The following is a 12359-nucleotide window of genomic DNA, read 5'->3' on the forward strand; positions in this document are numbered from 1 at the left end:
CAAAATAGTGTACTGTTCCGTACTTCTGTTCTTAAGTTATTTCAGCGTTGACTCGCAAGGGAATTGCTTGCTTTTTCAAAGAATATTCATCGTTTTTTGAGTGCTTGTAGTTATAGACTCGAAACCAAAATGCAGCCGCTTCTAAATTCCTTTGCAAAAATTATTTCTCTAAAGAGGTAGGCTAATATTATTTAGATAAGTTATTCAGTACTTCTAATGTTTTCTAAAACTGAACAACAGAAAAATTAAATCGTTTTAAGAGAGGCAGGGCCAGTATTCGAGGCGCTCGAAATTCTCGTTTTCAGATCGGTTATCTTTCCTTTGTTCTGTTTGTCCTTCTTTCCGTACCGTTCGCGTTTCCTGTACGAGAGAAAACAGCAGGAGGAAGAGAAATATCAATACAAGGTAGTTTCAAATTGCCTCATTAGGAAGGGCTCTTATAAAGTTACTTAAACAAAATTAACGTCTCGGAGCAATGGCATATCAGCTTTACAGAAATACCACACTGGGTAACAGCTTGCAAGAAAGCCTGGACGAGCTAATTCAGGTAAGAAGGAATTTTAGCTTTGTTCATCATGTTCTCAGTCCTCACGCCCGAGTGGGCAAAACGGTTAATGTTCTCAACAGAGCACCGAACAGTTTTATAGGAAGAGCTCCTCAAAATGATCCGAAGAACGTCGAAAGGACGGTTGGAAAACTATACATCTGATTATATTTGTATAAAAGCTCAATAGAGCTACTACCCCTTTCTCTTCCCACAATGCTCGTAAACGCTCTGCTACCTCTTTATTAAGAGCAGCTTTCCTGAGCGCAGTGCGAAAGCACTCCTTCCATCATGAACATGAGAGTCACCTCCAATAATCTGGTCCGCTACGTTACGTTAGTCCTACATGTACTGGTAATTTCTATCGTTTTAATCGCTAACGTCGGGATCGTATGGGTAGTACAAAATCTTTCCAGTCATGGTAGAAAGGTTGGACCTTTTAAGTTTGTAATGAAATATGCTGCTTTTAATAGTACTTCAAGATAAACGAGTTGTCTGTAACATGTATCCCAAGTAGCAGTAACCATTTGCAAGTAACGTTATTCTTTTAGTGCATTATTTTAACTGTTTTAGACTGTTTTCCCAGTGTTTTTGTTTGTGAAGAAGGTCTTTTACTTCAGAATCCTTAAAGGAGTTAATCATTCATTTGAGTCCCGCGAGCAATAAATGAGTTATTGTTGATTTAATAAGAAACGTTTTTTTTTCTAAAGGGAATTGGTCAATTTCATGCGGAAGACTTTTTTTTAAACAAAATATTTATGCTTGCTTCCAAGATGTCTGGGGCCCATTTATAATTTCACCGTACTGTTGAAAGCATCGAATACATCGCAACAAATATGATTAATGCTCATCAGCATTACTGGGAAGCTAAGACTTTTGTATAGTCAAACCAGTTTGAATTCCCAGACTGCAGTACTCTTCTTAGATGTAGGATTTTCCTTGTTTACAGACCCAACAGATCACTCCCCAGCTGGCACTCCAGGTTCTGCTTCAGTTCGACAAGGCTATTAACACAGCACTGGCTAATAGGGTGCGAAACAGGGTCAACTTCCGGGTGAGTATTGTATTCATTGTAATGTGTAAGTTTGATGTTGGCAAAAACATCAGCTGTTTCAAGGTAATCCTGGAGGACTGAGCTCTGTTACTGCAGGCTAACCCTAGCGTCTTAAGTCTTAGTTAGCCTTAATATTAATAATAATAACTGCTTACACTTATATAGCGCTTTTCTGGACACTCCACTCAAAGCGCTTTACAGGTAATGGGGATCCCCTCCACCACCACCAGTGTGCAGCCCCACCTGAATGATGTGACAGCAGCCATAGTCGTATTGGAATACTCACCACACATCAGCTATCAGTGGGGAGGAGAGCAGAGTAATTAAGCCAATTCATAGATGGAGATTATTAGGAAGCCATGATTGGTAAGGGCCAATGGGAATTTTGGCTCTATATTAATAGAGTACACACACTGAGGACTGAAGGTGGGTTTTACATTGAAATAACAGAAATGTATGGTACAGTAATCAGGGTTATATTTCAGGTTCCAATGATCCCTTTGCTTGTTAAAATGTATCAGAATCCACAAAATGGACATAATCAAAGCAGTAAGGGCTTACCTCAACCCTGTATGTGCCACATTATAAGACAAGTTTAGTTATATTCCGCAGAATTTAAACAGCGTCTGAACACATCCTTTTACATGCATATACAGTGCTTTTCAAAAGTATTCAGACCCTTTAACATACCAGCTGACAAATAACTAATTTTGTCTTTAAAAAATTTCTGTTTGAGCGTGGTGTGAGTTTGCAATAAAAACACTGTAAGGGGAAAAAAAAGACGTGTAGGCATCATTTGTAATCACGCAACATTTGAAAACTTTTAAAGGGTCTGATTGTTTTTGCAAGGTACTGTATACGGTGGGTATAGAAAGTCACCACCCCCTCTCAAAATGTGTATCCTTTGTTGTATGACACTCTGAAAATAAAAATGGAACAAGCTTAATTTAATTTTTTTTTATTTACACACAGTTACCCACATTATCCAAGTAAAAATAAAAGTCTAAATCATTCTGAAAAATGAATTAATATTAAAACAGTAAAATACCTTATTTAGATAAGTGAACACCCCCTTACTATTGCATTTGTAAACCTGCCCAGGTATAACCAATCACCTTACACCTCACAGAACAAACTAATTGGCTTGCACCTGTGAGCAATTGTGGTGCTTTTAATTAGTTCAGAATAAAAGCAGCTGTTTCTAGAAGATTCCACTGCTTGGAAGTGCATTTCAAAGCAAAGAATCCACTATTGGTGGAAAGGTGCCTTCAAAAGAACTTCGAGATAAAGATGGGTATAATAAGATTTCAAAGGCTTTAGGTGTCCCATGGAGTACAGTCAAGACCATCATGAAGAAGTGGAAAGCGTATGTCGCCACCCAGACCTTGCCTAGATCTGGACGACCGAGCAAGGAGGAGACTACCAAGATCAGAGAGGCTACCAAGAGGCTGATGGCAAACTAAAGTCCTTTATGGCAAAGACTGGTCATTGTGTGCATGTGACAATATCACAAGTGCTCTACAAATCTGGCCTGTATGAGAGGCAGGCAAGAAAAAAGCCACTCCTTAAGAAAAGCCACATCAAGTCTCATTTATGTTTTGCTAAAAAGAACCTTAAAGATGCTGTGTTCAGATGAGACCAAAATCGAACCTTTTGGCTAGAATGCAACACGGTATGTCTGGGGAAAACTCAGTACATCTTACCATCCAAAGAACACCATTCCTACAGTGAAGCATGGTGGTGGCAGCATCCTGTTGTGAGGGTGTTTCTCTTCAGCTGGGACTGGGGCACTTGTCAGGATAGAAGGGAAGATGGATGGTGAAAAATACAGGCAAATTCTTGAAGAAAACCTGCAGCCCTCAGCCAGGAAGTTGAAAATGGGAAGATGGTTCATTTTTCAACATGACAATGACCCACAGCACACCGCCAAAGCCACCGTACAGTGGCTGAAGGACAGGATGGTGAATGTCCTTGAGTGGCCATATTCAGCCCCACGATCTAAATCCCATCGCAAATTTTTGGAATGACTTGAAGAGGGCAGTCCATCAAGGGTCAACACGCAGTTTGACTGAGCTTGAACAATTCCGTAAGGAGGAACGGGCAAATATTCCTCCCTCTAGGTGTGCAGAGTTGGTAGAGATGTATCCAAAAAGACTCAAGGCTGTAATTCAAGCAAAAGGTGCTTCTACCAAGTCTTAACTCAGGGGGGTGTTCTCTCATCCAACCCAGTTATTCTACTTTTTTACTTTTAATATTTTTTCAAAGATTTGTATTATTTTTTCACCTGGATATTGCAAGATAAAATGTGTAAATAAAACTGGAAAAAGTCTGATTTTGTCTTCTTTTGAAAGGGGGCGCTGACTTTCTATGCCCACTATATGCTGTGTAGATGTTTCAGACTACAGCCTACAGAGGCTTCAGAGTCTACATTCCATTTTAATTTAAATAATTGTTTAATCTATAGAACATATTTGCAGATTTATTCTATGGTGTTAAAGGTACATTGGTGCTCTTGTGCTGTACCACAAGAGGGCATTATTGATGTACCAAAGTGATCAGTACAGGCTGTACCAGTCAGGTGTATTTGGCCAAGAACATAAGAAAGGAGACAACATGAGAGGAGGCCGTTCAGCCCATTTGAGCTTCCTCTTTCATCCCCTGGCTCATGTTTAATTGTTCAGTCTAAGGCAGTTGGTTGCTGAAATGTCTGTCATACAATGCGAGTTAAGTGAATGTGACTTAGTCTTAGAGGAAGATGATCAAAGTGCTGCCTGAAATTCTGTGTAATATGTATGTAATTAAATGAATAATATCAAAGCACTCATTTCCTCTTTTTATAATTCGTGTGCATGTAACAAACTGATAAGTAGCATATTCTTAATAGAAATTATACTTTTTTATTTGACTTATTACACATTAAAACTACCCCATTTTCGTGTTGCAATGGTCCTATATCACAAGTATTTATCCTTTTTTAGGGGTCATTGAACACATACAGATTCTGTGACAATGTCTGGACGTTTGTCCTGAACGATGTTGAGTTCAGAGAAGTGACCGATTTGGTGAAAGTGGACAAAGTAAAAATCGTCGCTTGTGATGGGAAAAGTAAGTGTAGGCTTTGGCCTATTCTTTTAATTTTGTTCCTTTTTCTTCATGGATGCACAATAATGTATGAAATGTTCTTTGGTGACTCAGTCTGGCTCCTTTGTATTAAACTGAAAGGTGTAGTTTCAAGGTTTCAGTAAAAAAGTAGGTCTAAAATTCTCACCAGGGCAATAATTCTACAGTGTCTGTGTTTTTTTTTACTTTGTGTTTTGCTGTTTAAATGTTTTCCAAAAAGGAGATTTTTACATGTATATGAATGTTAGTTACTCTTTAAGTAATGTTAATTATTGTTTTAAACAGTGTACAGTCATGAAATGATCATGTAAAGGTGAATGCCATTGTTGTGGGAAATTCTTCATCAGAGGAGCAGGACACAGTCTTGTGCAGATTCAGTTTTATTGAGCTCAATAAGTCCAACAACACGCTCTGGGTCAGCCCCACAGAACAGACACACTGCAAGGGTTTCCCAGCTCTTATATAAAGTCAGAAGAAAGTTTGTTTCTCAATCTGAGTGCTTGTCCTGTTCTTTGATATGTAATTACTTCTTGTCCTGCTCTGTCTTGCTCTAGGTTCTGTCCTTTGATATGCAGCAGACATTGGTCTGTTTTATCCTGTTTGTGGGTGTTGTTCCTGTCTTTTATTATGTAGCGTTAAGCCACTGGGGCTGCTAAAGCAAGTCAGCTTTATGGCATCTTAGTGTAACTTTTAATAGGTTTATTCCATGCTGAAAAAAAGAAGAAAGAGAACACAACATTTCGGCCGTGGAGCCTTCTTCACCTGAAGAAGGCTCCACGGCCAAAACGTGTTCTCTCTCTCTTCTTTTTTTCAGCATGGAATATACCTATTACTTGTTCCTTAGCAGCCTACGCATGCTGACGCAGCTACCCACCTGAAATACTTAGTGTAACTTTTGTTTGAGGCTAAACTAACAGACCCCATCAACACCTCTCACAATGTGCTTAAGTGGTGATACTGGATAAGTGAGATATATACATGTCCCAATTCACCATACTGCAGAGCAGAAAGAAAGAGGAAAATGGAGAGGGTTGGAGAAGGCATATAACAGGAGTCAGTGGGGCAGCAAAGGAAGAGAGAGATGGAGGATATTGGGTTTGTGGGTGAAAGAGGAATGGAAATGTAATGTCCGGATTGTGCAGGTTGGAGTGAAAAGCTGCCGTAAAAAGAAAGAGTAGATCGTGGAATGTATGAACCCAGTGTAGCAATAAATGTTGTTCCCAATTGCTTTCTAAGACAGGTGTTTTGAATCCCTGTGAAAGGATGCAGAAACCCCCCTTTGTGATCATGACCAGAAAAGGCAAAATTGTGGACTATTGGTTTGCAGGGGTCACACTGACCATTGTGTCATTTCACAGGGATTCAGAGGCACCTAATAGCTTGGCAACAATATGAAAAGTTCCGCTTTCCAGGAAAGGGTTAGGGTGGGTTAGTGTATAAATTAGTAACCTTTGCTCAATTGATGAATCATCATAAAAGGATAACCATGCAGCCATTTGACTTTCCACTAGATGTGTTTCATATGTTTTAAAGATAATGCAAGGTCTTTTTTCTGACTAGGTAACTTTGAATATAAAATAACATTCTGAGCAGAAACAAGCATCAGCGAATGACTATAGAAGATAATATTGCTAGTAAGAGTAACAAACGTAGGGGGAAACGTTATCTGTGCTACACCTTTAATATATTATTGCCGCACTCCACACAATTTCTGTGAGCATAAAAACATTTGTAACATTACTTTCATTACAGACACCGGTTCCAATGCTGCTGAGTGAATTCACATGGAGTGAGTTTTGTGAAACTGGTATTGTTGGAGGATCCCTGGCTCACAAGGAAAAGCTCACACAGCCAGGACTGTATATATAATTTATTGCAGTGACTTCTGTAAAGCCCAGAGATTTCAACCCTGTAAATATGGAATGGGAAATGTGAAACTGCAAATGCATCAGCCATGTCATCGGAAATTGCATGACCTTTTTTTAATAAATTTCATATCCAAACTTTTCTTTCAGTTGATAACTGTTGTTTAGCTTGAGATTTCTTTAATAAAATTTTATTTAAAAGAGACACCAGCCTTTGTAGTAACTGCTGTAAAACAAAATGTTCATTCAGCTAATCGTTGCAGTTGATTTCTCCTGGTTTTTAAAGGTAAATTATTATTTAATTTTGCCATCAGGCAGTCCATTGAAAATTGTGAATTGCCAAACACCTGCCAGTGTTTGATTAGGTCACGTAATGAGTCCAAGTACATTTCATTTGTACTTTATCCAGAAAACAATTTCTACAGTTTTTCATACTAATGGTATTCGTGTGATTTTTTAGTTAAATATGTACAATCCCTAAATGGATTTGCCTTTCACATTATTTGTAGGTACATTTTTTTTATATCCCAGATAATAAAGGACCATAATATATTTGTAATATATTGGTTCAGTTTTTTTAAATATGTATCTCACAGTCTGTTTTGCTATCTCATATACTGTATTTATGTGGAAATGAAAGCAGTCCCTTATTCAGGGGCATATTGTACATGTAAATCTCTGTTGTGGAGCGCTTTCAAGCGAAGGTATACCTCGAGACATTTGATAGCTGTGTCATCCACTTCGGGATCAAACTTATTGGCAAAGAGGTGATGTTGATGCAACATCCAGTGGAGGTCCCCAGATCCATAGACACAGACCGATCTGCGGTGAACACCCGTACAGCGTGGATAGGAAGATCCTTTCTGAATGTCGCCTTCCAAATACTCCCATTTTACCAGTCGAGCAATGGCAATCATGTCGGAGGTGTGGAATTTCTCGTTGATGGGATTCGACCCCGGCACCCCAGACATCCTCTGCAGCGTTGCCCAAAGGTGCTCATCAGGGCTGTAGGTGTCCTTTTCCCATTCAAGTAGTTTCTGTGTCTCCGGGTTTTCAAACACGTGTTTGACAAAATCCCTGGTCACGACAAAGTATGCGTTACCGGAGAACATGGGGGAGCCAATGGGAGGGGGGCTCTTTTTGGTTTCAGTCCTACTTATGTGATCCTTGACCTCGTAATGGTACAACCAGCGGTCTTTTTTATGCCTCGGGGTGGACTCTGATTCAAGGCTGTTCCTGCCGTTGAGGGCTTTGAGGGCATGCACGATTTCCAGGTTGGTTTTAATGGGAAAATCGGTGCCGCAGGTGTTGAGCAGATACCTCCATTGTACAGTTGAGTTCAGCAAGTCCTCCATGCAGTTCAAGTCTGCCTGCACCCTTGACCAAGTGGCGTAGATGACCTTTTCCAGTTTTCTGGCAAAAAATACATTTGGAAAGCAGGACACAATGGCTTTTACAGCATTCTTGAACTCCTCTGAAGATTTCTGATCCACGTGCACGCAGTACACATTCTGAGGGGTGTATATGGCGCGCAGAAGCCTCTCAAACGTCTCAATTTTTTCATGGACCACCATGGAGTAGGCAATGGGGAAGTCTTTTTCCTCTTTGCTCAGCGGGAATGTGATGAACTTTCTTTCTTGAACATAAGCTTCGCAGTTCCGCGTAATGGTTAAAAAGTACGCTTCTGTTAAAGGTTTTTTCTTATTTGCAACAAGAATCCTGCTTCGAAGCGCTTCCTCGATGGCCTCTGTATCACCTTGAATGATTCTGGAGCAAGTGAGGATGTCCTTTTCCTCCTCAAGCTGGCGAATTTTCCTCGGGTGCAAGTCATCGAGGGGGCAGGTGAGTTTTTTAGTCTGCCAGAGAATTACAGTGAAAGACAGACAAATAAAAGAAAAGGCAGCAGTGTTTGTAAACTTGTGCCGTTTCCAGCCCGATGTGCTGTTTGTCATTTTCTTGAATTTCATCCACTGAACCATTTATGATATTGTTTCTTTAAAAATAGCCTCTTGTAGTATCTTCTTTTGAGAACAGGGTAGCTAATCCTCCACCAAGGTGTAATATCAAACAGATTTTGCTGTGACTCACTGAATTTTATGCAAAACTATAGCACCTGTGAGGAAGGAAGGAGAAGTTTTTTACTTTAGCCAATACAAATAACACAGAAAGATTTTGAATACATGTACAATTGCATTTTGTGTTGCACGGTAGGTGCTGCAATGGATCTGCTGCAGTTCACAGAGTGTACAGTATGTAATAAATGTGCTTAATCTTTGCCATTAAAAAGGGTTTAATGTCAATGTTTGCTGTGAATTTATCCTCTTCTGTGCTTTAAAATGTACTTTTGAGGTTTGGAAAGACGTTTTATTTCAACATGTTTGGAAAGAACATGTTTTATTTCCACTAAAACAGGGCTTTGGTTAAAACAAAACTGAATAGACATAATGAATACTGTAGTGCCTACAATTCCGACTTTTTAATGTCACCAGGTGTTTTTTTCTTTCAGCTTTTTTTTATTTTTTTTATTTTAGAGAATAGATATAACCATTTTCCGTACAAATACCATTACACAACCACAAACAGAAACTCCTAGTTTAAAATTAAAATCAAACAGAAAACATACAACCAGCTGACAGAAAACAGAAATGAGCAGGAGATCCAGTTACACTCTGCCAAGTGTGGAAAAAACAAAACATACCTTTCAGAGCTGGAATTGTGTATGTCCTGCCTTTCGGGACGTTTGGATTAATTTTTTTAGTTTTTCCTGCAATACATAGCAAAGCCAAGAGCCTACACTATGGACGTATAGCTACTCCTTTGTACTGTAGCATTGACAATGACAGCAAAGGAATGTATACTTACATTTTCGTTTCAGAACTGTCTAATATTCAGGCATTTGTTTGGAAAGGCAGTCATATGGCATAATCCTGTGAACTCATTGGTAAATGAATTCCTGCAAGTGGGAAGGGCATTGTAAAACGGTCAAACCTTGGGACTTGGTAAGCTACTTGTACTGTAATTGGTCAAACTTACTGTGCCCAATCCTTTATATTCACAGCACACTTCCTGCTTCAACTGAAAAATAGCATCTCCATTGCTTCCACTAAACAGTGTGTCATACATTTACACCTTCAAGATTTTTTTTTGTATGTTACTTTAACTGAAAACCTCTCAACTTTCAAAGCTCAACTTTCCTCCATCCTGCTCTGGAATAGGCAAGGACAGGCCCTACTAATGACACAGGATTTGATTTGTTAAATTATTAACTTGTTACTTTATGTTCTAGAGTAACAAACGAATAAATCTTATCAAAGATTATAAAATGCAAATTTTATTAAAGCAGACCTACGGTTTTCAGAATTACTCAAACTGTGTAGCTAAGATGTCATTTAAAAATGTTTTTTTTTTATTTGAGGACATATTGTGGTACTAGCATCAGATTTTCAAGATTTGTTTCCTGTTTTTTCAAGAAATGCTTGACATTTACATCATATTTTGCTACTGGAAGGAAAACTTGACAAAACCCCCAAAAACACTCACATTCATTTTTGTAATAAAACAAGTTACATAAAAATCATATTTCAAATATGATTACAATTCTGACCCCTGATCTTCTTGTAGATTAAATGTCCAGCAATGTGTATATGCTCTTGTTGGTCACTTGCACAAGAAATATTACAAGTGAAAAATTATGTTTCTTATAACTTCAGGTATAGAATATTATCCATAGTTGTATAAGGAATATAACTTAAATGGGACAGATAGTTTTTAAAATTTAGATATAGATTTAGATTTGGTTCTCTTTCATTCTGTTCAACTGGTTTTTTTTGGTTTGTGGACAATCAATACCACAATAGAAGCTTCACAAGATGTTTTTTTTATTAACCCCTCCTTTTATCAGCAAAAATGTAGTTGAATCTTAAAGACTACATAATCATTCAGGGTTTACATTTGCAATTGTATGTGTGACTCAGTTGTTTCTTTGTGGAGTTATAATAAAGACAAGCACATGAAAAAGCACCTATAATTATTTTCACTTTTGTCATGTATTTTCTGTTTTGTTGTAGTTCTGCAAATTCATCTCCTCAGTGATCACAGCTACACAAACTTTAGGCAATCTATTAACACAAATGTAGCATTCTGTTGTTGTGTTGTCAATTCCTAATCTTCCTAACAATTTTAAACTGGTTGAAGATTTTGTGTCTGTTGTATCAAGATCATCCTCTGTTTCACTGTGTTTAAGCCAAAGGGATTGGTGAGAGTTAACACCTGCTTTCTGTTTTAAGTGGGGTTAGGGCCATCTAAAATCATAACCTAAGTAATTCATTCACCATATACCAATCTACATTTTTTTCAGGTACACTATTCAAAAGAAGTCATTTTCTTAAACTTTGAACTAGGTTCTAGATTGTCAGCTACAGTAGGTCTAGTTTTATTAATGTGAGGCAAAATGACAGTAAACTAAATTAACCATTGCAATGTCTTTTTGTCAAATTAATATAAATTTTTCCGCTTAAGTTAAGTACAATTTACAGTACAGCTACTTCATTCTGGTCACAAATAGAAGAAAAAATTCTAGCATTGGTTTTAAAAATACCATTAATAATTTCAAGGTGTATGTCAGAGGCTTTTGATGATGTTTTTAGAATGGAATTATACAGAATCTAAAGCCTGTTCTGAATTTGTCACCTGAAGCTTTAAAACGGAAGTCAGACCTCTTCAAAGAGACAGAAACTGTTTCCGAAAGGAGACCTTCTTCCACTCTTTGTATATGCATTCTTTCTGTAGTTTCATGAAAACATACAAAACAAGAAGAACACGTTTTTATCATTTCTTCTTAGTAGAAAAAATGGAATAGCTTTCCATTTTCAACTTTCATTCAGTTGAAAACTGTTTTCAGGTTGTTGATGCCCCTTGTTGTAGACACCACATCCTACGGTTTGTTTAAACAAGTGTCCTCATCCTCACATTCCTCTCCCTGTCCCTCCTGGGCCTTGATCAAGTTGTATCGGCGGTACACTGTGCCGTCCCTACTGCTGTAAACCACGTCAGTCTCATCTCCGCTGTCCTCGGGCTCCGGGACACCGTGGGTCATGGTGTAGGGCGATGGCCTGACACTGGCACTGCCACTCAGCCTCTCGTAGCTCCGTTTCCAGCACAGCCTCTTCCTCGCCCTGGCCTGGAACAGCGCGAACAGCGCCAGGACCGCGACCAGCGCCAGCATCGACGTGGCTGAGCACCGTGGGCTATGTGCTCCCCAACACCTGCCTCTCCCCCGACACCGGGTGAGCAGCTTCTACACACAGTGCTGGCAAAGAGAGCAGAACAGATTGTGGCGTTGCGCGTGTTCAGACAAAGTGCGAGATTTTGGAGATGTTAGCAGTAGTTTTTTTGCCAGCACAACCTCTTCCTCGCCCTGACCTGCAACAGCATGAATTTTACTTAACTGGTTCTGTTCTTTACCGCTCTGCTCCTGCTGTATTCAGTACTCTCATCTATTGTGTCCTCTCATTGTGTATTTTCATTGTGCATTGTGTATTTTTTGTTGTTGTCAGTCCGTAAAGCGCTTTGAGAAGCCACCTTTAAAGGTGCAATATAAAATAAAGTTTTTTATTATTATTATTATTATTATTATTATTATTATTATTATTATTATTATTATTATTATTATTATTAAGCCTGCAGCCATATCACCCTGCAGCTCTCAAGTGTCTGCCCACTGAAGCTCAGCAGGGTTGAGCCTGGTCAGTATCTGGATGAGGGGACCTCCTGGGAA

General features: G+C 38.8%; 2 protein-coding genes across 2 annotated transcripts; one reads left to right on the top strand and one right to left on the bottom strand.

Annotated features, from left to right (window-relative positions):
• The first annotated feature begins 339 nt into the window (after positions 1-339).
• Positions 340-6788, top strand: gtf2a2 (general transcription factor IIA, 2). Its single transcript, XM_088641605.1, has 4 exons — positions 340-547; positions 1494-1598; positions 4577-4703; positions 6471-6788. The coding sequence occupies exons 1-4, from the start codon at positions 476-478 to the stop codon at positions 6494-6496; spliced, it is 330 nt and encodes a 109-aa protein (XP_088497731.1). The 5' UTR covers positions 340-475; the 3' UTR covers positions 6497-6788.
• On the bottom strand, positions 5083-9773 carry gcnt3 (glucosaminyl (N-acetyl) transferase 3, mucin type). Its single transcript, XM_088641604.1, has 2 exons — positions 9282-9773; positions 5083-8696 (listed from the first exon to the last, which is right to left on the bottom strand). Exon 2 carries the CDS (start codon positions 8560-8562, stop codon positions 7231-7233), a length of 1332 nt encoding a protein of 443 aa, XP_088497730.1. The 5' UTR covers positions 8563-8696; positions 9282-9773; the 3' UTR covers positions 5083-7230.
• Between the last annotated feature and the right edge of the window lie 2586 nt (positions 9774-12359).

This window comes from Lepisosteus platostomus, chromosome 7, assembly GCF_059453375.1.
Source record: "Lepisosteus platostomus isolate fLepPlt1 chromosome 7, fLepPlt1.hap1, whole genome shotgun sequence".
NCBI classification, from domain to species: Eukaryota; Metazoa; Chordata; class Actinopteri; order Semionotiformes; family Lepisosteidae; genus Lepisosteus; species Lepisosteus platostomus.

Bases quoted from the DNA above. Each gene is read 5' to 3' on its own strand.
- gcnt3 (XM_088641604.1), bottom strand. From the start codon at position 8,562: ATGGTTCAGTGGATGAAATTCAAGAAAATGACAAACAGCACATCGGGC.
- gtf2a2 (XM_088641605.1), top strand. From the start codon at position 476: ATGGCATATCAGCTTTACAGAAATACCACACTGGGTAACAGCTTGCAA. The intron at 548-1,493 runs GTAAGAAGGAAT...CCTTGTTTACAG, and splicing joins GCCTGGACGAGCTAATTCAG to ACCCAACAGATCACTCCCCA. The intron at 4,704-6,470 runs GTAAGTGTAGGC...CTTTCATTACAG, and splicing joins CGTCGCTTGTGATGGGAAAA to ACACCGGTTCCAATGCTGCT.